This window comes from Engraulis encrasicolus, chromosome 2 (genome assembly GCF_034702125.1).
Source record: "Engraulis encrasicolus isolate BLACKSEA-1 chromosome 2, IST_EnEncr_1.0, whole genome shotgun sequence".
Taxonomy (NCBI): domain Eukaryota; kingdom Metazoa; phylum Chordata; class Actinopteri; order Clupeiformes; family Engraulidae; genus Engraulis; species Engraulis encrasicolus.
Window position 1 is genome coordinate 21,777,068 of NC_085858.1, and position 25,161 is coordinate 21,802,228.

Here is a 25,161-nt window from a genome sequence, read left to right on the forward strand (position 1 = left end):
ACACACTATTGCTGTGCTGCTGACTGCTCTCGTCTCGCATGAATTAATCCTGAGTCATGATCCAGGATCCAGCTAAGCAACATTATGCTTGGTCATGTTAAGCAGAGAGAAAGAGAGCGCAGGGTGGGAAATGAGTCAACAATCTCAGTTCCTCTTGCCTCAGAGGAGGTCAGCATATAAAAGCAACACTGGAACACCAGCAGTTCACAACACAATCTCCAACACAGAAGCTCCTGGTTGGCTACTGAACAACACACATCCTTGACTTTGAAAACATTTGTGACTTCAGCAGACGAGACAGGTATGTATGACTATATGAGCATACCAGATAACTATTGTGATGTTTATTTGATGTATTGTTATTATTTTTTTTGCTTTGTAAAATAAAAATTGAATCCATTGCAGACATGGAGTTCAAGAGCAGCCGCCGAGATGACACCAAAATCACTGACAGGTAATGGAGGGGCTCAGGCTTTATTTATCTATCGGAAGTCCTTACTCAATGTGTTACATGTAGTATAAACTTTTGGATAAAAGTTTATAACAGTGTTATATGTGGATAAACTTTTCTTTTACCTGTCATTTACAACTTCATTTGCCTGTTTAATTACATTGTTTATAGTGTAAACAGAGATCATTCTCACACTCTTTTGTCCTGTTTATTTTTATGACTCTAGTCCAACTCATAATACACTAGGCCTATCTGATGACAGGCCTACTGCATGAATAGCGTTCTCATATTTTTCCAGCCCAGAACTACTTATCGCCCATGTAAATGACAGACTACAGTAAAATGTTTGACTCCATAATAAGTTACACTGAACATGTTGTCTATTTCTCTGCAGTGACCTCTCTGAGCAGATCAAAGCAGCGACTAAGGACAGTCACGTCAGGGCTGAGAACACGGAGCTGATGCTCAGCTACCAGAAAGGACAGATCACACTCCCTCAGTACAAGGTGTGTATGTATGAAATATTGAAAATCAGATTTCTTTTAAAGATATGTTTGGGCTTTTGCCTTTATTTATGATAGAACAGTTGAGAGACAGGAAGTTAGTGGGGAGATAGAGAGATGGGCAAGGGCCGGCAAAGGTCTCATTCCAGAATCAAACTCGGGTTGCTGGTGTAGCACCGCAGTGCCCTACCACCTGAGCCACAGCATGGCTGCAAATAAGATTTTCCTCCATGGTTTGATTTCTCAGGCCAGACTGAAATGTTGGTGCTTTATTATAAACAGAACAAAAACATTGGACTTCAGTTCTGTTCTTTTATTTCAGAAAATTGGTGGTTAAACTGTTGTCTACTTTAATGGATTGTGTGTGTGTGTGTGTGTGTGTGTGTGTGTGTGTGTGTGTGTGTGTGTGTGTGTGTGTGTGTGTGTGTGTGTGTGTGTGTGTGTGTGTGTGTGTGTGTGTGTGTGTGTGTGTGGCTAGTAAGATTTAGCATCTACCAGCCAAATTGGCTAGTGATGACAAACGTTAATTGATAGTCCTATTATTAGAAAATATATAAACTAAGATTGAAACTTAATGTTCTGGGGGTGGGGTTTTCATTTTGTTTGTTTTGCAGCTGCTGCTGTGCTCGCTGTACGAGGTGTACCGTGCCCTGGAGGATGAGCTGGACAGGAGTGCCGCCCACCCCAGCGTGGCTCCCATCTACTTCCCCCAGGAGCTGGCCCGACTGGAGACCCTGGAGAGAGACCTGGAGCACTTCTTTGGCACTCACTGGCGCAAGAGGATAACGGTGCCCGCTGCCACACAGAGATACGCCCAGAGACTCAGAGAGGTATGTAGTGAGTGGCATGACTTCACAAACTACCAATGCTTCCCCCCTTTACTGATTGTAGAAGAAAATCCTGAGCCTGATTCACTTTTTGAAATAGGAAAAAAGAAACAAATGACAAACTCTGCAAAGCAAGCCTGAAATCAGTAACAGAGCCTGAATCTTAGCAGGCCCAAATCTTTCCTGTAAATGGAAGCAACTGTTAAAAGCATGTCTCCTGTCTCTAAATTCAACCTGTGGCCTGGATCTTCCTTTGTCTTCCAACAGATTGGAAAACAGAACCCCAGGCTTCTGGTGGCCCATGCGTACACCCGTTACCTGGGCGACCTGTCAGGTGGCCAGGTGCTGGGCCGCATTACCCAGAAGTCTCTGGGGCTGAGCAGTGGCGAGGGCCTGTCCTTCTTCTCCTTCCCTGGCGTGCCCAGCCCCAACCGCTTCAAGCAGCTCTACCGCAGCCGCATGAACAGCATTGACCTGACGCCAGAGGAACGCCAGGAGCTGCTGGGAGAGGCCGTCCTGGCATTCGAGGCCAACATCGAGGTGAGGGAAAGAAAACACACAGAGGAGGTTCTTTCTTTCTTTTTTTCTTTTTTTACCTTCTTTCTTCTTTTTTTTGGCCTTTATTTTCTGATAGGACAGTGTGAGAGCAGACAGGAAGCGAACGAGAGAGAGAGAGAGGGGGAAGGGTTGGTAAATGACCTGAGCCGGAATCTAACCCGTGTCGGCAGAGAAGCAGAGGAGGGCCCTACCTGAAGGGACTCTTTCTAATATCCTAACTCCCATCCTCCCCAAGTTCTTGTGGCCTCGTGATGATGTCTCAAGAGATCATTGACGACAGAAGTTTAATTCAATATCTCGCAAAAGCGCAATTGAAAGGTAATTTTCACATTTGAAATTGGGATGTTGAAAGGGGAAAAGTCCCCCAAAAGTCGTGGCTAGGTTAACAGCAGGGAAACTTAATTGTTTTCTCCACTGAGGTGCGGTGTCACGTCAAGCCTCAGGCCACAAGCACAGGCTGGCCGAGGATGGGAGTCAGTATGTTGGAAAGACCCCAGGGTGCTCTAAAGCAGTGGTTCTTAACCTGGGGTGCGGGCACCCCCTGGGGGTGCGCCAGAGATTTCAGGGGGTGCGCAGAATTTTGTTTGTGTTGAGGTTGTGACCAAAATTCTGCTTCCAAACATTATAATTAGGCAAAATGAAGGTCAAATTTAAAAATGTTTTTGTCCCCATGTAAAGTCATTAAAGTATTGGTTAATGTCTAAAGTAAGAATCATTGTAATTAATCACTTAAATCATTTTTTTGGTGCGTAAACACGTGTAGACATTTGGAATGGGGGTGCACGGCTTGTCTTGGGAACAGCTAAGGGGGTGCGTTCAGAAAAAAGGTTAAGAACCACTGATCTAAAGAGTTAGGGGTGTTGTGGGGATGCAAACCTGGCTTCATTAGTTTACAATCCTGTGCCACATATTCCAAATGAGTTGCACCTGTCCAATTCTGGTTGTATTGGACAGAACTAGGTCATTTGGAATATGTGCCACTAGATTGTAACTCATGAATGTTGTAATGGCAGAATTAAAGCTTCCACTAAACTAAACGGAAAGATGCATATCACTGGTTGAGGGCAACTGGGCATCTTTTTGAAGCTTGAGTCCCACATCAGAATTAGAACTGTGGACTGTTTAACAGACAAAAATGTCTTCACACTCCAAGTAGAAGTTCCGTTGCCCACAACTTACACTCTTTTGACCAAGATGACCTGGATGAAATGAGAATATTCACAAACAGAAGTTGCAGTTTCAGTTCTCTCCAGTTCAGTTCTCACCATGCTGTGGCCAGGGCCAGCTGAATGTGAGAGTTATAAGTGTGGGAAAGGTTTAGTTGGTGTATTGGGACTTAAGACAGTCTCTTTTTAGGTGGCTCATCTTTTATACATCTGCATTGTCACACCAACTTTTCTCAAAGCTGACAATGAAACAAGAATAGAAAGTCTTCTGTTGTTATGTACAATCATGTCCAACAGGAAAGGAAAAGAGGAATCCGAACAGTGTGTGTAAGCACTTTTAAGAGTACTTCACCTCAGATGGCATTAATGTGAAAGTCAGGAAATAATCAGTCATTGTGTTAACATCAATCTCCTTCCATAGTTCAGTCCAGCCGGTAGTCACTATCATGTTCCAATTACTGGTTACCCAGGGGCGTAAAGTATACCCCTGCAGACCCCGCGAGGGGAGCCCATACGAGAGGGGGGGCCCACATGGGCCCTTGACTTGAAGAAACAGACCCCCTCCACATGATATTAGGCCCTCTTTTTTCGTTCGGGGGGCCATTCTTGGTAGCTTGCAGGGGAGCCTAAGTACTAAAGTTACGGCAGTGTGGTTACCATAAGTTCTGACTTCTGGGCATGTGCATGTGTGGAAGGGAACATTTTGTTTTATTCAGAATTCAGTATAAAGCAGTCACCAGCTTGCTATGTGAACTGAACATGTTTATATACACCAAATATTTGTGTCAATGCTGGCCAGACCTAGGACGATAGGTTGGGTTGACTTAATACATAGGCTACTGTAGCTAGCCTGATCAAATGTAAAAGCTGAGTCTTTGTCAAATCATTGTATTGGTGCATAATTTGTAATGAACTGTATCTTTTTCCCCCCCAGATGTTTGATGACCTTCAGAAAATCTTGAGTGTTGCTGCAAACACAGGTATGGTCTCTTGTTCAGTTTTAAAGCTTGCTACAAGCCCTTCACAACTCATGGAAAATTTACTGATTTGTTTGAAACTTGTCTTGCGACGTTTTATGGATTTAAATTGTTCTCCACGTTACACTACAAGCAAGGCAGATTCATAGAGCAGTAATCCATTGTCCACTCTTCCTTGTATAGATGCATCAAATGAAGAGGATACTGAGGCCAGTCAGAAGACGCTGCAACACCCCATCTTTCAGTTCACCGTGGGAGTATGTGTTGCCTTAGCAACCGTTGGAGTGGGAATATACGCATTTTGATTTTTTAAAAACAATCCACATTATTTTCCATGTCCTTGGTGTGTTATACAGCACTAACCTGATTCATGTGTATCCAACTGAAATTGTAAATGTAACTGTAAATAAACTTGTAAATGTGAAATATTTTAAATACTCAATCAATAAAGTCTTATATCAAGTCTTTCAATCAGTCACTGCTGTTCTTAAATAAGCAAACAAAAATCTTTAAGTATGAATAATGTATTTTATTTATTTCACTTTTTACCACAACATACAAAAGCCACATCTGTTATTACAGCTTGTCTGTGTTGCTTCCTCCATTATACATCAACTGACTGGTTGCCATGACATCACAAAACATTCACCTGGAAGCAAGACAGGGTGGCAGTTCGCAACCATAACCTGCACATTATAGCCAAACAGCTCCATTTCGTGAGAGTCAACACATCTTTCAGAATTTTGATCCGTATTCAGTTAACAAGGAGTGGAACACAATCAAGTACTTATTTCTTTCTATTTACAAGTTGATATGAGGCAACACATGACTCCACGTACTTCCTCAAATCATGGATTAACAAAAACCCAGAAGAGTTGTCATCCGTCTGCCTCAGTATGGCGGATGTTGATGACCAGAGGCAGTAGATTGCGGCGTGCCGTCTCTACTTGATCCTGTAGAGCACCTTCCTCTGCATACGATGCTGCAGCTCTCCTCTCCTCAGCATCAGCATCAGCACCTTGAAGATGGCGTGCTCTGGGTACTTCTGCAGTGGGGGGGGGGGCAAAGAGAAAAGGACACACGCAAAGGGTTATATTAGGGACAGTCTGGACAATACATGGCAACTAACACCATAACATTATATTCTATAATGGTACAGATAGTCCTCGATCGTTACAATAACCTACAATATTACCCATCAATTTGGATACATTTTCAAAAGCTATACAGTACATTAACATTGGAATAGGATTTTATCAATTCCTTTGATGGTTCCTTCAGGGAAAATGGGACTGCAATTTATAACAATATACCATGGAATTTCTGCCCAAATACATAAAATATTATGTGATGAAGACAGATGTCAACAGTAAAAGTAAAAAAAAGAAAGAAACCGTTTCCTTACAACGCAGGTAATTTATCTGAGCAACCAGTAGACTTGCCTACTTGTTTTACGAGCAGCTGACTGTGCATTGGTTGGATCAAGTTTGTGGTGGGTTCTTGTTAGGCTTTAAGTGTTTTCAGTAACAAGTCTATCTACCTCATTAGGTTCAGTGCCAAAGCCGGTGTACCAGCTATGTAATGCCGTGTGGTAGTCCTTGCACCATAAATGTACTTCTGCTTTTGCTTTTGACACCTCTGGGTGAAGGCCTGTACATACCTGTTTGGTGAAGTCCTGGACGATGCTGTGTTCCGACACCTGGGAGCCGATGGCAAAGCGCCTCTTCAGCTGCTTCTCAATGCGGGACAGCATCTCCTGATCCTCCTGAGACGTGAAGCCCTCCACACCTGGCAACACACAATACATACGTTTAACACCATGGACACAAACACCATAACTAGCACAAATGACATAATGGAGAATACAATGTATCCCTATAACACACACTGTTCCACCAGTGGAATGTTGGGGAAAAAAACCTTAACTACCATAGTACTACACCACTAGGGCACAGGGTCTTTAGTAATACATTACAACTCGGACATTTCCATTTTGCCATTGAACATTATCAGCTCAGTTAAAACAGGGGCTGTGCCTTGCTGTTGTGGTTGCTGATATTTTTTACACCATGATCGAGGTGGAAAAGTTGGAAATTGGTCAGAAAAGAGGGAAGACTTAAAAGCCCACCAAACAAGTGTGTGTGTGTGTGTGTGTGTGTGTGTGTGTGTGTTTTGGGGGGGGGTTATGTCTTCATTATAATATATTCTAATTGAATAAGTAAGGGTTAACGTTCGGCGAGAAGGTCGCTACCGTGGAATAGCAGCACGACAGAGAGAATCTTTAGACCCCGACGCGGAGCGGAGGCCTATTTAATGTTAAGATTGTTGCTGCGCAAAACAAAACAGTGCCGTTGTGGAACACCGCTAGGCAACAGCTAGGTAGCCAGGACAACAGGTGTTGTCTATCACAGCAGCTGATTAGAGTGTTGTTGAAAAGTCGCTTTAGCAGTGAAAAGTCTTGTTGCCATTGACAGCGGTCTGTTATAGACCAACCCGTCCGTTATCGAAAAATAACAGACGTGCGAACGTTGGGGAGCCCCGTTGAAATGAATGGAGTATTCGACCGATGACGTCACAACCATATAATAATTAAGAATTAACATTTGATAAATGTACACACCTGACAGGCTGCCGGACATGGCGGCATCCAGGGTGGAGACCTGGAAGAGTCGGAGGGCCTCGTCCACCTCCTGCTCTCCAGCCACGGCCTGCAGCTTCATCTTGGCCAGCGACTCAGCGATACGTACCACCGCCTCCAGCTGCCTGCAGGGGGAGACAGACACACACGGAATTGGAATTGCGCCTCATCAAATTCCCTCCACTTCCACTCCTTGTTATTTATGTCAAATTCTTTCAACTGGTCGTAACTCCACTATTTCTATTCTGTTCATAATGTGATTTGATCCTTGCCGTCTTAATTTCTCCATTGTCATTGCTAGAGCACTTTCAGCAACATTCCATGTATGAATATGTGCTTTACAAATAAAATGATCATCGTAACTAAAATTATTTATAGAATAATAATTCTTCTGATGTCAGGGGCAAGCCACTATCAGACTACACAAATAGTTTCCAGTAAAGAGTTATACTTGGTAGAAAACTGATAGTCATGGGAGAGGGCCAAAGTCTTTTGATGTCACGGTCAAGCCACAAGCAGACTACACAAATCATTTCCGGTCATTTTTTTTAGTCTCAGGGGCGAAGCGGTTGTCCAGAGTGATATGAAGTGAGCCTGGACCACTGCATGCAAGGCACTCTTTACTACACCAATGACTTCTAAACACCTGAAGTTAAGTGGGTGCATTAGATGTAACAAGTTAATATGTCCACATCCGGATAGTCTATGGTATTATTATTTTTAAAGAAATAACAGATTTGGTGCTGCTATGCTGATGGTGATTGACCCTGAAGGGATTAATAGTGTTATTCTATTCCACAAGAGCGACTGGAGGTAGACAGCCAGCCAGTTGCCATACCTGACGGTGATGGGGATGGATGCCCTCTTGTCGCTCTCCCGCTCGTGCTCTCTGGCCCCACTCCTCATCACCACGTAGCGGTTCTTCAGCTTCTCAGCCGCCGCTGCCGACAGACGCGGACCACACTTCCTGTAGGGAGAAAATAAAATAAACAAATAAATAAATAAACTAGGACTTAACGGCCGACTGCCTCGGGACTTCCCTTTTATTTGATGTTGAAAAACAAACAAAACTTTTGAAATGGTGTGTCTGCTTTTCCTGAGTGATTGCAGATAAACACCTGATACAAAATAGACACGGTCTACATTAAGATTTCCTTCAAGGCACCATGTAATTCTTCCAGACTTGAGTGGCTATTATAGATAGGGAGTGTGACGTACGCTCTGGCGTAGCCGATGTACTTCTTGAGCTTGGCCAGGGAGATCTCCCCCTCCACCCCCTCCGTCTGGGTCTGGGCACTCAAGTGGACGTTCATCACGTGGCGAGCCAGCGTCTGGACAGAGGAGGAAACATACACACACACACTTTTAGCAAAACTGCCCTAGGGTTGCCAGATGAGTCTGATGATTTTCAGCCCAAAAAAAAATGCTCAAAATCCGCCTAGAAGCACAAAATCCCGCCCAATTCTATTGATGTCTATGACCAAAAGTGGGCGGGTTTTTCTGCTAAATGCCATTTTTACCCGCACACGGCCATCCTAAGCAGCCCAATTGGGTGGGAAAAAGCCCAATCTGGCAACACTGAAACTGCCATTTCATAGGATCACCTTTTGAGTCGTAGATTTGAGAGTGGAAATCGCATTTAAATCACATCTAAATTACATCAACTTCCTTTTCCTGTCAAGTGACTGGCAAGGATGATGGGTAGTAACTGACCATGTCTCTCTCCTGGTCGTGATGGTCCTTGACGATGAAGATCATGTCGAAACGGGACAGGATGGTGGGCATGAAGTCGATGTTGTCCTCGCCCTTGGTGTCGTCCCAACGCCCGAACACAGAGTTAGCAGCCGCCAACACAGAGCAGCGCGAGTTGAGGGTGGTGGTGATGCCAGCCTGGAATGGGCAGAGGAAAAAAGTTACAAAAGGAGAAGAAAAATGCATATATTGTCTACATACAGGGCCGTAAATTAACTTTTTTTTCGCTACCTGCCAAAATGGCTAGTAGATGATAATCTTACTAGCCAAAACACACCCTCCCTAATGGGTCTAAGTGGCTAATGCACACTCACTACTGGGTCAAAGTAGTCTTTTCCATCAGCCAAACTAAAATTTCACCAGCATTTGGCCAGTTGGCTGTTTATTTATAGCCCTGTCTGCAGGTATAGTACAATCAATCATTGTATATTGTGCTGCTGAAACATTCATTTTTATATTTCTGCATACTGCACACAGTAATAGAAAGCTTGTGCAATAGAAATGTGTCCGGTTTACAAACCTTGGCAATAGAGATGGTCTGCTGCTCCATAGCCTCGTGGATGGCCACTCTGTCATCTTCTCTCATCTACAAAAAAAAATACACATCAATCAAAATGCAAGATCCTCACAATACATTTCATAAGTTTGTATTTGTTTTTAAAACTTCACATTGACATTTAAGCTTTAAATACAATCCACATTTTCCAAAATTAGCTTGCCATCTGTTCATTTATGCATTCACACAATGGTGTGTACTTCAGCATCTTATATTTTCATGCAATTGTCATTTTCAGTGTCAAAAGAAATCATAAAGCTGCCGTATGACTCTCACCTTGTCAAACTCGTCAATGCACACAACGCCACCGTCTGCCAGCACCATGGCCCCTCCCTCCATGATGAAGCCGCGAGTGTTGGGGTCCCGCAGGACAGAGGCCGTCAGACCGGCCGCACTGCTGCCCTTCCCCGACGTGTACACCTGAGACCGCCAGAGAGAAGAGAGCAGAGTCGTTAGTTACAAATACAAAACCTAGGCCCTGCCGTGGCCAACCGGTGGGGTACTTGTCTGCCATGCAGCCGACCCGGGTTCGATTCCCGACCAGAGTCCTTTGCTGACACCTCCCCGTCTTTCTCCCCATTCGCTTCTTGTCCACCTCTCAAACTGTCCTATCATCAATTAAAAGTTGTAAAAGACTGGAAAAAAATATCTTTAAAAAAAAACAAATACAAAACCTGAACCACACCTAGGGATTCTACAGGATTTCAGTCATTTTGAATCCGACCATGCACATCTGACATCATAACTGCTACTCAGCAAATTTCTTCTCCACCAAGGTGCATAACAGATCAGTGTCTTACCCCGATGGGAGAGCACCTCTCCACGAACTTCAGCAGCTGAGACTTGGCCGTTCCTGGATCTCCCAGCATCAGCAGGTTGATGTCACCTCTGCGTGTTAGTCCATCTGGAAGTCTAGGAGGGGAAAGATACATTTATTCAAATAAATCATGCAATGGCGAATTTACCCACTACATATCCTACCCACTACACATCCTTTAAATAGGCACATGTTCTGTGCACAAAACACACACTTTTACAAGTGCTAAGCCCCCACATTCGGGTTTGCATGTCCATAGGGACCAAGGTTTGAGTCCAGCCTGGGTCATTTCCCAGCCCTGCCCCTGGTCTCTCTCGCCACTTGTTTCCCCATCATCTCTTCATTGTCACCATTAAATGAAGGCACAAATCTCTCCCCCCAAAAATATTTCTTTTAAAAAGATATTCCACCCACCTCTTCCTGGATCCGCCGAACAGCAGGCAAGCGATGGCCTTCTTCATGTCCTCACTGCCGTAGATGGAGGGAGCGATGGAGCGTGCGAGGGAGGAGTAGATGTCAGCAGAGCCAGCCAGAGAGCGCAGATCCTCTTCCTCCTGAGGAGACACGGAGGCTGTGACCCCACGACCTGGAGGAGCAAGAGGAGAGGAGGAAAAAGAGGAGGAGGAATAGGATGGAGGAAAAACAAGGGGTTAGCTCAATGAGTGCATCCCAATATGTGTCCTTGCCTCCTCCACTTGTGCTTGTCTCCTCGTCCCACCTCCTGGCCCCTCCTCCATGGAGAAAACGATAAAGTTTCCCAGCTGTCAGCCTCGCCACAACAACTTTTGAGGGACTGTTTTTCATTCACCATCCCAATTGCAAATGAGAAAAAGACTTTACAATTGAGCTTTTGCAAGATATTGAAATATAATGCTGTTGTCAGTGATGTCATCATGACGAGAAGCAAGTGGAGGAGGCAAGTGGAGGAGGCAAGGTCACATATTGGGATGCACCCAATGTCTCTGTCCAACAGGCCTTTTTCACAGGTTTTCATTCATGCATTAACAAGAAACAGTCAATCCATTTCATGGTGTAAAGATGTGTACCTCAGGGATGTGTGTATGGTTCTGCATAAGCACCTCTACGCTTATGAGAAGGTAGGGAATTAGTAAGTCAATCTACCCATTCGATGCTGGTAAACGCAGTAGTGTTCAATACTTCAAAAGAAAGTAGTTCATCGCACACTTGTTTGACTTTTTGCCCATTTATTTAACGCAAACAACACGTTTACAACAAGTGTGCTGTAAACTTCTTTCATTTGAAGTACGCTCTCAGTATGTTTTTAAGTATAGCAGTTCTCCGCCGGCTCAGCTCTGCACCCACCTGCTCCCTCGGTGTCCACTTGGATGCCCACTACCCGCATGTAGGAGGAGCGGATGCCAATGGTGGCCGCCTTGGACTGCCCCTTGCCCTTGGCGGCCGCCACCTTCTTGATGGAGTAGATGCCCATGATGGTCACCCTGTTGCCTGGCACCACGCGGTCACACAGATACCTGGACACAGAGAGGGACTTCAGGTTATTTTGACGGTCTACAGTCATTTCAAGTTTTGAAAATGACATTACTATTCTTCACGGCCTAAGTATAGACATCAGCTATGTCCCATGACCATGTTTTCTAGGGGTTGTGTGGCGTGCTTTTCTACTACAGGGTTTCCCCCAGCACTTTTTAGGTGCCCTCCTTGACAACAAACACCAATCAGCTTCAATATATTCCCTAGAAAGATTAAGATTTTGCACGGTGAATGTCATTTGTACATTTTTGTCAATGTATAGTTTAGTTTTGAAATAATATTTTGGTTTTAAAAGCATCCAATTTAGGGGGGCTAGAACACAACCGTCATAATGGAGTTTTTATCATTATCCACATAACACGTTTAACACATATAAATGGATAAAAATTATCTGCATACTCTTGTGGATATATTCTAGAATCTGTAGTCCTACGATGGGAGGGAGGGATAGGGAAATTTGGGAATATGTAACACCATGTTTTTTATGATTCATAGTGCAAACAGAGGACAGCTGTGAGACGTGAACGTGAATATTTTTTTGAATAAAAACCAATTAACACAATTAAATACATATTTCTCTGTATATGTGTAACGAGCACCATGGCGAGGCCTACCTGTCGCAGTAGAGCTGGATGTGTCTGGGCATCTCTCCGTGGGGAACGGCATCCGGCGACTCTTGCAGTCGGAGCGTCTGGAAGTCCACACACACGCATTTGTCCGGGATGATGAAGTAGGGGTCCACCGGACACTTCACACGGCCAGCCTGATCACTGTGGTGCAGAGCAAAAGCAAAACACAAACGCTACATTCAGATAGGACTCAGGCGAGCGAGCGGAATGGCTTGCAATGTATACACAATAAGCACTTCAAATCATGTTAGAACATGCATGATGTTATAATGTAACACATGAAAACAAAAAATGTGGTGATATTATAATTGATGAACGACAAATGCAAGCACTCAATATTAACTCCCAGAACTAAAATAGAGAGAGATACTGACGTGTTGCACTTGCGGGGCAGAGCGTAGCCCTGCAGGCCCGGTGGGATGGGGATGTTGCTGATGACGGCACGGCAGCCACGGCACTGCAGACACACACGGGTGGCCTTGGCACGCACGGCTGTGGAGGCGATGATGATGCCGGGGATCTTCACCAGGCGAGACACCTGCTCAGACTGGAGAGGACCAGGACAATCACAGGGGATTATTGTGAATGACTGTCAGGAGGGGATTTCAAATTTCTTACGGTATGCCAGCTGCTGGAAAAAAAACACCAATAGTAGGTAGTAATTGGGCATTGCTGTTTCTGTGCAAGTGGTGTGATTATGTTATGCAGTGATTGTTAAGCCCAAGACAACTTTCCCTCCGGGGACAATTAAGTCTACTGTACTACTACGCTCTACTGTTACAGTAAAGTAGATTGTATATTATATATATTTATATATTATAGCATCATATTACACATACTTTATCATCCAGTGTTCAAAATAAATGGCAGGCATGCAACCATAACTTTTTGATCTGTGGCAAAACAACAGTCAATCGAAGGGCAACAAAGAGCTCTTCACAATCATCAATGTTTGTCTATCCCTTACCTTCATGCTGCGGATGTTGGCCGGATGGGCATCGCTCTTCAGCATGACCTGGATGTCTTGCACAGTCTCATCCTCCGCAGGCCGGGGACGAGTCACCTCATCCGCCACTTCTTTGGCGGCCTCCTCCAACTGTAACAAGAAGCGGACATTAGTAACACATAGTGACAAAGGCCCCCTTGGTTTTCTGGTATACACCGCACTGAAGTGCCAAAATATGTCGTTCAAGTCGTCTTACCAGGGGCAGGTTCTCCGAGGGCAACTTGTAGAGGGAGTCGGAGAGGTCTTCGTCGAAGCTGGCCAAATCCTCCATTTCAACCTCGATCCAGTACTCCCCCAAAGTGTAGTGTCTCTTCAACTCATCTCTAACGAAGAAAGGTAGTGTGTGTGTAACATGCATGCTTCCAAATAATACCGGTCACTTAAACGTATTACTTGGTTAATTTCATCCAGAATCTGGATCAAATTTGACCAGCACATTTTGCATACTAGCCTTGCTGACGTTACCTTTTTGTTAGTCAGCTAAGTGCTAGCTCATCGTCAAGAACTTTGCTAATGCACCCAGAAAACTGAATTGTAATATGCATGCAGATATCCATACACTCTTACCTGTATTTGTATGTGAATCCAGTGCGATCCGTACCAACACGAAACTGTCTTAAAAATTCGCGAAATCTTTTCTTCAGATGACTCCTTTTCACAGACCCATCGTCTCCGATTGATTCGGCACCACCGAAACTATCACTAAAGAAAATTCCTGGGTCATCAAATCCGGACATTTTGGCAAGATGGTTCTAAGATGTAGCAGCACAACACTGGCAATAAGCCCTGTTTAATATCACAAATATTGAATGTTTTGTTGTGATCGGTGATGTTGATTTCCACTTCGTCTCAAGATCTACAATCCACCAGGAACAATGCACACCACGCTCTGCAACTTTCGCGGCAAATTTTAGCGTTACTTTTCATTTGGGCAACGCCTCCTGTACATTCTAGTGTTTTCATTGGTCTGTACATCTAGTTGGATTCGCGGGAATGGTCACATGTGACATTAGGGAGGCGCTTGATAAAGCATCTTGGCGCGAAACGGCCATTATTCTAGCTGGCAGCAAACAGTGCAAGCACTGTGGAGCAAGATGGGTAGTGTTGTGTGCATTGTGTTGTCAGAGCAAAATGAAAAGTGTGAGGCTGGATCTCAAATGGTGCACTTCTGCACTTCGGGCACTATGTTTCAGTGCGTAACTAATACGGCATGCGCACTGAAACATGAACACTAAAGTGCACAAGTGCACCATTTGAGATTCAGTCTGAGATTCAGAATTCCCTTTCTGAATGGTGAACCACTTTGTTTTCGTGATAGAAAATGGTCACACATCTGTTTCCGTTAAAATTAGCATGAGCCACATTATTTATTTATATTTTAAATCAACTTTTCGCTCTTCTTTGTGGAAAATCTTGTGGAGGTCATGTATAACTGAACTATGAGCCACCTAGACATAAAGTATATAAGATTTATGGTGTTTTAATGCCATTTTATTATCTTATGTAGGCCTATGGTAATTTTAACCGGTTAACCACATTGCACTTTATAATTGGTCCAGTCTTATGGATATGTTGTTGGAATGGAATCTGACTGAACATTTAAATGCCACTTTTTGGGGGCAATAAAGTTGAAAGTTGAAGTGTAAGCTGTATATCATCATCATCGTCATCATCATCATCAATCCCAAGAGCAGAGCAAATAGCAAAGTCTCCAATGCCTTGGACACACCATGACCTGTGATAAACCATAACACTCAGTAGGCACACATGTGCTACAAATACTGTCACAGGAGTGTTAAAAAAAAACAGAACACTGTAACACTGAATACACTTGACCATGTCACAATTTGTTAACAAAAGTTATTTATTAAGCACTTAAAAAGCAAATGTAACTTCATTGGCCTTCCATAATTGTAAACACTATATAAGCCAAAGCCTTGACGCAGCAAGCTCCTTCCTCCTCATCTGTAACATTAGCACTTAATATAAAGTCTTGTCTGTAACAGTATTGATGCTGTGAGACTCCCTTTTTCCTGATTCCTCTTGGTGTAACAGTTCAAGAAACGGGCCGCCATTTTTTGGAAATATGTTAATTTACCACCTCTCCTCGAGCTCTACCTTTCCTATGTTCTTCAAGCCATTCTTTGATTCTGGTGATATTACTTCTTGGCATACAGTATCATTGAACCAAATGGGACCCGTTGGTGTCATTTAGATTTGGTACCATTTGCTTCAGTGATGAATGCGTGGGGGAGCCATGACCTGACTTTACATCAGAGGGTTGCCGGTTTGAATCCCGCCCTTCCATTCCCTATCTCACACTATGGCAGAGGTGCCTTTGAGCAAGGCACCTAATACCACACTGCTCCAGGGACTGTATCCAATATCCCTGGATAAAAGCGTCAGCTAAATGTAATGTAATGTAATGGATGCAAAGTAGTAATACCATGAGACTGTGACGGAGCTCATCTTGCACCTGTTCACCCCCCTCGGGGATCGAACGTGCGATCTTGTCAACTACAACGGTCCGGCAATGGGAGACACAGTACGATACCGCTGGGCCAAGAGACTAGTCTCTCAGCCCAACGGCACGAGACTGTATGAGGCTATCGGAGGGAGGTTTACCAACGTTCCACGCCAACTCTGTGCTAGTTAGCCTCCGTTACAAGACTCAGAAAAGGGCTGGAAAACCAGAAGATAAAACTCAGTTATATAACTCGAGGGGAGCCGGGAAATTAACATGTTCCCAAAAATAGCAGACTGTTCCTTTAATGATGGCACTTCAGTGTTGCTGGGGGGTTAGGAGATGACTCCATGTTTGCGGCCGGTCTGAATGAAGGCCTCCACTGTGCGGTCGATGTCTGCATCAGTGTGGGCCGCCGAGATCTGAACACGGATACGGGCTTTGCCTTTGGGAACCACGGGGAAGGAGAATCCAATCACGTACACTCCTATGGAGGACAAAGGACAAGCAGAGAGAGGGAGAGCACTTGTATTTTTAGAGTTTTTTCCCCAGATTTCCCAAACCAGCACCTGAGCAAATGTTAGTTTTACAGTGCATACAGTATGATTCATGGGATAGAGGAAGATGGCTGCAAAAAGAAAACCCTTTCAACTGACATGGTCCATAATACACTAGTTTTTAAATTACCATACATCTTTATTTAAGCATATTACCGTACAAGAGCAATTTTTTAAGCTGATATTTTAAACCATTGTGTTCAACACAGTTTTTACAATACAAATACCAAACTGGCTAGACTTGTGAGTCAGTGGGGTAACATACAATGAAATTGTTGTATGACTACATACCCAAATTCTGTTGAAGTGTACTTTTTTAAGATTATTTGGCAGTGTGCAGACGTACCTTCTTCAGCGGTCTGACATTCTTGTCTAGCCCCTGCAAAAAGCGACTTTGAATTTGTGCACTCTACCCAAAACGACTACATACCCAACTTCAGCATGTCGTCTGCCATGAGTGAGGCTAGCCGTGCATCACCCAGCATCACTGGGCAGATGGGATGGGCATTTCCAGAGATGGTGAAGCCAGCTTTGGTCATGGCATTTCTGAACCTGTGGAAACAAAACACAAATTCAACACCAAAGAGGCAATTCCACGCATTTCCTTTTTAACATCCGGTACGTTGAAGGGGGACTGACAGGAAATCTTAACTGGAATACTAAATAACTTTGCCAAATCAGAGTGGTCCTCACTGCGAACAGGCTTTTTTGCATTAGATATTTTTGTGAAAAGCTTTAGTGATTACCAGTCTACATCTATATCCAAGTCTATATTCATGAACTTACATTGAAATCATGAGCTCATCTCTAACTGTTGAATTCACAGGTCACACATTTTGGCACAAAGCTCAGTAACAATAGGTTAGTAACAATAACCTAATCAGATATCAATTGTCATATCGTCTCCACTGTTCCTCTGCTTGTTGGTTTTATTTACAGTGGCTCACAGAGGTTCCTGGGCTGTTTTATGAGTTTCTATTTAAGTTTTGGCACCACGTTGTTTTCACTCTGCCATCACAAGGACCTACAGAGCTTCTGGTATTAGCTTTTGTTTCTCAGAGGTTAGGTTATTTACACATAGGTACACAGTGCTATCAGATATAGAGGTCCGCCCACAGTCTACTGGTGCAACATTGAGAATGACCTCTACGATATGTTTGCCACTCATAACAAAGACCAGTCAGAGAATAACAACACACTACGGATTCAAATACAACAAAACGACTAATCCAGGAACATATTTCACAAAATATGAGAGTTACAGGGTAACAAAGCAATTGTGCATTCTGCTTCATATCGCCACATTTTTCTGTAAATGTTCCGTTTTTGCAAAAGGCAAACACTGGAGAGGCCTATCATGTTTCTGAAGGGGACTCCAGGACAGGTCACTGGCTGACACGCTTACACAAGCAGCGTGGAGGGAGACAGCAGCCTTGGCTGGCAGCCACGTAAGATATATTCCCAGGGCTGGCTTAAGATGTCCTCTGGCCCCTAGGCCACAAGTTATGATAGGCCCCCCGCAGAAAAAAAAATAAAAAAATAATTGTCATAGTGTCCTTTAACCAATCAGGGGGCCCTTGGCTGGTGGGGGCCCCTAGGCAGCAGCCATATCTATATATAGCCTGTGTGTTAATCCGGCCCTGTATATTCCACCGGCTCCAGTCCACTCCTACCTCATGGTTTTGGCTGCCATGCTCTGAGCAATCTCATTGGAGGCCAGCAGCAGCTCCACTGCTTTGGCGGCGCAGCTAACCACAGGCGGGGGCAGGGAGTTGGAGAAGAGGTACGGGCGCGACCGCTGCCGCAGAAGGTCGATTAAGGGTTTGGGACCAACCGTGTACCCACCTACACAGAACAGAAATACCCTTAGCTATGCATTTTACATTCACTGGAAAAAACACACGATCAGAATAGAGGCAAAACAGAAAATAATTTAACTAGACCAAAAGGGATAAGATAGCTGGGAAGTTAGAACGATGTTAAACTTTGTTCATGGCCCTTCACAAAAAGACACTTGGTTGTAATAGGTATTTTTCATGTGATGTCAGACATCTCCAATTCAATGCATTAGAATGCATGTACAGTAGAATGTATGTAGAAGTAAATTGCAACCGGTGGCATAGACATAAACATACGTGACCTGAGGAAGGCCGACAGGCCGAAACGTCACATTAAAAACTTGTTTATATAACTTGGGAGTGTGCGGCACTTCTCTCCTCCTGCCTGGACATAAGCACACACACCATTTTTTCCTGTGGAAACAGGGGCGTCGTAGAAAATTATGGGCCCTGTGTACAAACAGCTCCAATGGACCCCCCGCAGCCATATATCTACATACATCGGGCCGTGTGTGGGCCCCCTATATACATGGGGCCCTGGTGACTCAGTCACACTTTACCCCCCTTGTAAAACACCCCTGTGTGGAAACCTGCAGTTCGGTTTCTCTTCAGAGTGGAACTTCTTTGATATAACTGGGAAAGAGGCTAATACATGGCTGTACATAAGGAGTTATCTGATGGCGCTGATGTGATGACTTACCGGCAGCGCCTCCCAGGGCTTTCCCCAGAGTGGAGTTCACGATGTGCACGCGATCCATCACTCCCAGCAGCTCATCTGTACCTCTGCAAAACCACGCAACAACTATTACTATTAGTTAGAAATGAGAGATCTCTGCTTCTACATTATGAAACACACAGCCCTTAACATGCACTCCATATTTTTGCAAGCTGTGAGAGATATCGTATTTATACATTAGTATGCCTACAAGTTAAGTTTACAGCTTTGACCAGCATGAAAATATTAACTACCCTCGTACAAGAGATGAATCTATGCCATTTCTCTATTCTACACGCCATTAAACCTCAAAAGCGTTATACATTTTCCCCCTTACACAACATGGGAATGTGTATGGCTGTGACATGTGTGGGTGGGTGTGTGAGATTCGTGAAGTGCGGAATATGTATACTTGGGTGTGTGATTTGACTACATGGTTATGCGTATGAGATCTTTAAGTACGTTCCTAACTTTTTATTTCAATCACTTATTGCTTCAATGGACAAGAAACTCTCAATTTTGTTACACTCGTTACAATGACAAATAAAAAAGATATTCTAAATTCTATTGAACAAAGGAAAGTGCGTACTCTGTGCTTCTAAAGTAGCAATCAGGTGCAACCAGTGCAGGACTACATTTTTTTAAATCTTTTATTTATTCTATATTCAATATAAAAGCTTAAAGGGACACTGTGTGAGATTTTTTGTTGTTTATTTCCAGAATGAATGCTGCCCATTCACTAATGTTACCTTTTTCATGAATACTTACCACCACCATCAAATTCTAGGTATTCATTATGACTGGAAAAATTGCACTTTTCATACATGAAAAGGGGGATCTTCTCCATGGTCCGCCATTTTGAATTTCCAAAAATAGCCATTTTTAGCTGCAAAAATGACTGTACTTGAACCATACTAGAAAATATTTGTTTATTACTTAGTAAACTTTCATGTAAAGATCAAATTTGGCAATAGGCGGCCCAGTTTCAATGAGCAGCATAGTTGCAGTACCTTTTTTGACCATTTCCTGCACAGTGTCCCTTTAATCGCTGACAACAAGAGGCCCTCACCTTCCCCTTGGCCCCAGGAAGCCTGTAGCGTGGCACTCGTCGATGAAGACCATGGCTCCGTATTGCTCAGCCAGGGTGCAGATCTCCCTCAGTGGGGCCACATCCCCATCCATAGAGAACACGCCATCAGTCACCACCAGACGCAGACGAGATGACTAGGGAATTGGCAGAGAGAAAGACTGGTCAGTGACTGGATGTGACGTGTTGTTTATGTGTGTGTGTGGTTAACAAACCCAATATTTACACATTGACAGAAAATTCTGAACTGGACATCCTAAAAAACAACATAGCAAGTTATTTATGCCACACTGTTATCGTGAACAATTAAGAGTGAATTAGGTAAAGGGACAGACACTTGGCACCATGTTTGACTTAGATGCCTTATTCAAGGGCATAGATAAGAATGCAGAACAGTGCAAGCCATTCACTATTCCTGCTTACATCTAGCATGGCTTCAAGAAATCCTACCTGCACCTTTCCAGTGCCAAGCCCAGGACCTATTCCTAACTGTCCACAGATGCCTCATTCATAACATTCCTGAATACTAAAGCCGTCAGCATGATTTTTAAACTGCTGGGTAAGGGCTGTTCACAGGGAGAGAAGAAACTCAAAAAGGGAAGAGTTATGAAGCTATGCAGGGCTTGACATTAACTTTTTCACTTGCCTGCCATGTGGCTAGTGGTTTTCCTGAGTCACTAGCCATCCAGCTATTCTACTAGCCACAAATTAGATTTTTTATTTTTTTTTATCATGATGCTGTTCATCTAACCTCAGAAGATGAGTGCATGAGTTTTCTACATGGAAATAAAGCAAACAAATAGAAACTGAGTAACTGAGCTTTTTCTTGAACTTAAATAGAAAAAAATGATACACAAGGTGTAAAATGCAGAACATATGCTATTCTGATATGTCAATCATACCATTGAATAAGTACCTGACAAATTGGCTAGTGGCACTGTAATTGTTACTAGCCACAGCCAAGTTTTACCAGCATTTGGACGGTTGGCAGGTGCCAGTGTCAAGCCCTGAAGCTATGGCTCATCAGGGACTGACTGGTGTTATTGTAGGCTTTCTCTGATTTATATCAGATGGGGAAAAAAAGATATCTTGTATATGGTACATGTCTGTGTATTTGATATATATTTTGAGTGATTTCTCCTTATATTTAACTTGTAAGGAAAAGATGAGGAGCACTCTCCCTTTCAGCTGTTTTTGACCTGTTAATAATGAAGAGACTATTTATCATTCATAGCAACAATAACATTTGAGGAAGAATAGCATGCATACCTGCGCCTCTTTCAGCTTCTCCTCCAAGTCTTCCAGGTTCATGTGTTTGTAACGCATCCTCTTGGCTCTGCACAACCTGATGCCGTCGATGATGGACGCATGGTTGAGTTCATCAGACAGCACCGCGTCATCAGGTCCCAATAATACCTACAGCAAAACAACAAACAGGGTCAGCAAGCTCAATTGCGGACAAACGGGCTTGAGGAAGTCAAATTCCTGCCAGATGTTCTATCTACCTGTGCTCTTAACACAGTGATTTCACTAATTAGCTCATCAGCCTGGCTGAAAAGTAGCTGTAATTTTTGTTTACAAACATTCATGTTGTGAGGAGGGACAAGATGCTAAGCAGTCAACCAAGTGAGCTCATTTTTTGACTGACAGCTATTTCCAACAATCAGAGGTTGGACAGCGCGCAGCCAGGGTCGCGCAGCCAGGGATTGTTTACAAACAGTAAATCCATGTATAGAATTGGCCTGAGCAAATACGTGGGTTTTTATTTTTGGAACCAAGATGTCCACGCCTGAACAAGCTGTGTTGAGTCAGTCACACCGCCAACAAAAGAATTTTCAGCCTTGTTTTGGGCGCTCATTTTGTTCGCTCAAAGTCTAACCAGGCTGCCGCCACCAAGTGCCTCCGCTCAATTCCATTTCGCCATGGCAACTAGGAAGAAACCAGCTGATGAATCAGGCTATGCCCAGTGGACAGACAGACAGACAGACAGACAGAGGGAGGGGACAAAAGTCAGACAGAGGGAGGGGTCAAAGGTCAGACAGAGAGAATACATGGATTTCCTGTTTGTAAAATGTCTGCGTGTGTAGCTAGGGGTCCCTCTTCAACTTCTGATTGTTGGAAACTGCTGTCACTCAAAGAATGCACTGACGTGGTTAACTACTCAGCATCTTGGCCCTCCTCACAGCGCAAATGATTGTAATCGGGAAACCCATCTATACAGGGCCGTTTCTCAGAGTGAACTGGGATGCCCTTGCTAGTAACACCCATTTTTCAAGTTTTTTCCATCATTACGACACACCAAGTAGGCGACTGATACAAAGGGAAGTGTGATTCAGAATTCTACCAAGTCCCACACCCGATTCGTAGAATTTTCAAGGTTGCACTTGCTGCATCCTTGCCGTTACAAAATATCCAGAACCCTTCAAGTTTCCACACTCGCAGTCGCACTAGGCTTTTTATTACGGGTATGGGAAAGCCATGCATGTTTAGATGCATAATATGTATGGTATGTTGTTGTTTCTGGGATGTAAATAGCTTAAAATAAATCAACACAACTTTGTTCATCGTTTGGCCTCATTACGTTTGCCTTGTTTTTCAGAACTTTTGACAACAGTTTCTGTACTGTTATGAACTGATATCAACATTTTCATAACTTTGTTGAACTTTGAACTTGCACCACAACAGACATACTGCCAAATGATCATGTTTACACCTTAAAATCATTTGGAAATTAGTGCGTAGTGGCCAAAACTAAACCCCTAGGCCTACTGGTAGAACATTCACTTCCATGCTTCCAAGCTTGTTCCATTCTTAATCATTGCTTTAAAGGGACACTGTGCAGGAAATGGTCAAAAAAGGTACTGCAACTATGCTGCTCATTGAAACTGGGCTGCCTATTGCCAAATTTGATCTTTACATGAAAGTTTACTAAGTAATAAACAAATATTTTCTAGTATGGTCCAAGTACAGTCATTTTTGCAGCTAAAAATGGCTATTTTTGGAAATTCAAAATGGCGGACCATGGAGAAGATCCCCCTTTTCATGTATGAAAAGTGCAATTTTTCCAGTCATAATGAATACTTAGAAGTGGTAAGTAAGTATTCATGAAAAAGGTAACATTAGTGAATGCGCAGCATGAATTCTGAAAATAAACAACTAAACATCTCACACAGTGTCCCTTTAAAATGCTTTCGAGACTTTCAGCCTTGTCTAGTACGACTTCAAGGCTGTGGCACTGTAAAGGGGGATTCATACTTGTCGTGACTGGCAAAAGGGCGCTTTTGAAGTATGAATAGTCTGGCGCAAGTGATGACGTCATTAATGGTTCTCGCGCCAAACGCGCCAAAGTGCGCACGTGAAGTATGCAGAGCCCTTAAAGGGCACACGCTTCACTTTGAGAAACCGTCTCGGGTCAACAAACCTCAAACAGTCCAGCGTTGGCGTCGAAACAGCTTGCGTAGAGGATGCAGTCCTCTCGCTCATGGAATAGGGCCAGCTTCTGTTCCAAGTCCTTGTGAATATCCTATGGGAAGGGGAAATAGGACTCTCTAACTTTTGACCACCCAAAACAAGTTTTTAAATATTCTCTTACAAATCTTAGACAAAAGTAGACAGTGCATCTCTACACAGTCCAGCCCATTGTTGAGAAAACATCTTGATATCACAAGATGGTTGTAGTCAAGTACTTGGGTTTATGTACATACTGTACCAGACTTGTCATACAAATTGACCAAGTGGTCTGTCCAACAACTGGTTGCAATGTATGATTAGTTTAGTTTATTTTGTTTATTCAATCAGGGACCATGTGCAAAGTGCATTCATTATATAGTAAAGAGATGACGTGCACCAGATTTTAGCTTACAAGCTAATTTCCATCTGCAGTCCCTCTGATGACAGAGTAGTGTTACCTGTGTGCCACAGATGAAGCGGACAGAGCTCAGTCCAGCACCGTACTTCTGCAAGGCCTCGATGCCTGCCTGAACGACCTCTGGGTGACTGGACAAACCAAGGTAATTGTTGGCACAGAAGTTTAACATATCTGCCAGAAGGGAGAGAAGTAAGAGGATCTTTCATAACTGAAGGAGAATGCACCGGCCACAATAACCAAACTTGATTTGTCTTGTTGTCCAGAGTTAAACATTTCATAGTAACTTTGTGTGTTGCTAAGGCACTACATTAACACCAGCCAGCTGGCCAAATGCTGGTTAAATTTCAGTTTGGCTAGTAGAAAAGTCCAACTTACTATCCACTTTGACCCATTAGTGAGTGTGTGTTTGGCTAGTAAGATAAACATCTACTAGCCATTTTGGCTGTTGATGAAAAAAGTTAATTTAGGGCCCCTGTGTGTTGCTATTTAAAAACACTAAACTGTCAGTCACTGTCAGTGTTGTGTGTAAACAGCTTAACCATGTAAATTTGAGTTTAAGCATGTTTCTTTTGTGTAGTCCCATAATGCAAGACTAAAAGACAAACACAAAGCAAAGTTGGTGTGCTTTGACGTGAAGACCATAATAACTCAAATAGCATATTATTAAAATGCATGCATTTGATGGGACTGGCTAATCAGGCTTCACCAGACGGCGTGCGTGGTGGCTTGCTTAACGATAAGAGCCTGGTTAAACCAACTAGCTAGTTGGCTAGCAATTCAGATGATTGGCAAATGTTCGCAGTTGCATACAGTTCATGTGCTCGTTGTCATCACTCTTTAAAATCAAAGCACAACTTTGGGAATATTTTAAGATAGAATCATTGGAAATGACACCACCATACGATGAACAGTTTGTAAACTGTTGCTCACCACCACGGCTGCCATCCACGTAGATGTGAGGTCCCTGCTTAGAAGTGATCACTCGCTCTCCTTTCCAAGTACCCGCTCCTCGGATTGTGTCAAGTTCGTGCTCCAACACACTACGGGCATGTGCAACAGCTGCATGTCCTCGCTGAACGTTGGCAACTAGGGGTCGAAGAAATCCCCCAAGGGGTGTAGTAAGGAGTCTTACAGCTGATCGGAGCGGCATGCTTTCTCCCCTGTCAAAACCTGAATGTAGCAAACGTGTAGCCGAGGCGTGGCTTGTTTCACGCGAGCGCGTGACGTCAGATGGATATGT

The 25,161-nt window shown here is 43.6% G+C and overlaps 3 protein-coding genes across 5 annotated transcripts; 1 reads left to right on the top strand and 2 right to left on the bottom strand.

The window, feature by feature from the left end:
- Window positions 1–224: 224 nt before the first annotated feature.
- Window positions 225–5,391, top strand: hmox1a (heme oxygenase 1a). 3 transcript variants are annotated; one of them, XM_063183694.1, is made up of 7 exons: window positions 225–301; window positions 406–454; window positions 846–957; window positions 1,569–1,784; window positions 2,049–2,321; window positions 4,440–4,485; window positions 4,666–5,391. In XM_063183694.1, the coding sequence occupies exons 2-7, from the start codon at window positions 408–410 to the stop codon at window positions 4,785–4,787; spliced, it is 816 nt and encodes a 271-aa protein (XP_063039764.1). In that variant the 5' UTR covers window positions 225–301; window positions 406–407; the 3' UTR covers window positions 4,788–5,391. The 3 variants fall into 3 exon arrangements, 2 of the variants coding, with proteins under 2 accessions (XP_063039764.1, XP_063039755.1); XR_010031964.1 differs by lacking the exon at window positions 225–301 and adding an exon at window positions 2,416–2,657 and having other exon boundaries at window positions 365–454; window positions 4,666–4,704; XM_063183685.1 differs by lacking the exon at window positions 225–301 and having other exon boundaries at window positions 366–454.
- Window positions 4,997–14,290, bottom strand: mcm5 (minichromosome maintenance complex component 5). The gene is made up of 16 exons (XM_063183660.1): window positions 13,960–14,290; window positions 13,589–13,715; window positions 13,354–13,482; window positions 12,761–12,933; window positions 12,372–12,527; window positions 11,569–11,738; window positions 10,660–10,831; window positions 10,229–10,340; window positions 9,705–9,848; window positions 9,393–9,458; window positions 8,834–9,010; window positions 8,339–8,451; window positions 7,959–8,087; window positions 7,103–7,245; window positions 6,143–6,270; window positions 4,997–5,527 (listed from the first exon to the last, which is right to left on the bottom strand). Exons 1-16 carry the CDS (start codon window positions 14,127–14,129, stop codon window positions 5,426–5,428), a joined length of 2,211 nt encoding a protein of 736 aa, XP_063039730.1. The 5' UTR covers window positions 14,130–14,290; the 3' UTR covers window positions 4,997–5,425.
- A 945-nt stretch (window positions 14,291–15,235) lies between these two features.
- On the bottom strand, window positions 15,236–25,115 carry gcat (glycine C-acetyltransferase). The gene is made up of 9 exons (XM_063183710.1): window positions 24,852–25,115; window positions 23,962–24,092; window positions 23,475–23,576; window positions 21,323–21,469; window positions 20,036–20,190; window positions 18,952–19,034; window positions 18,087–18,258; window positions 16,844–16,965; window positions 15,236–16,343 (listed from the first exon to the last, which is right to left on the bottom strand). Exons 1-9 carry the CDS (start codon window positions 25,069–25,071, stop codon window positions 16,192–16,194), a joined length of 1,284 nt encoding a protein of 427 aa, XP_063039780.1. The 5' UTR covers window positions 25,072–25,115; the 3' UTR covers window positions 15,236–16,191.
- Window positions 25,116–25,161: the final 46 nt, after the last annotated feature.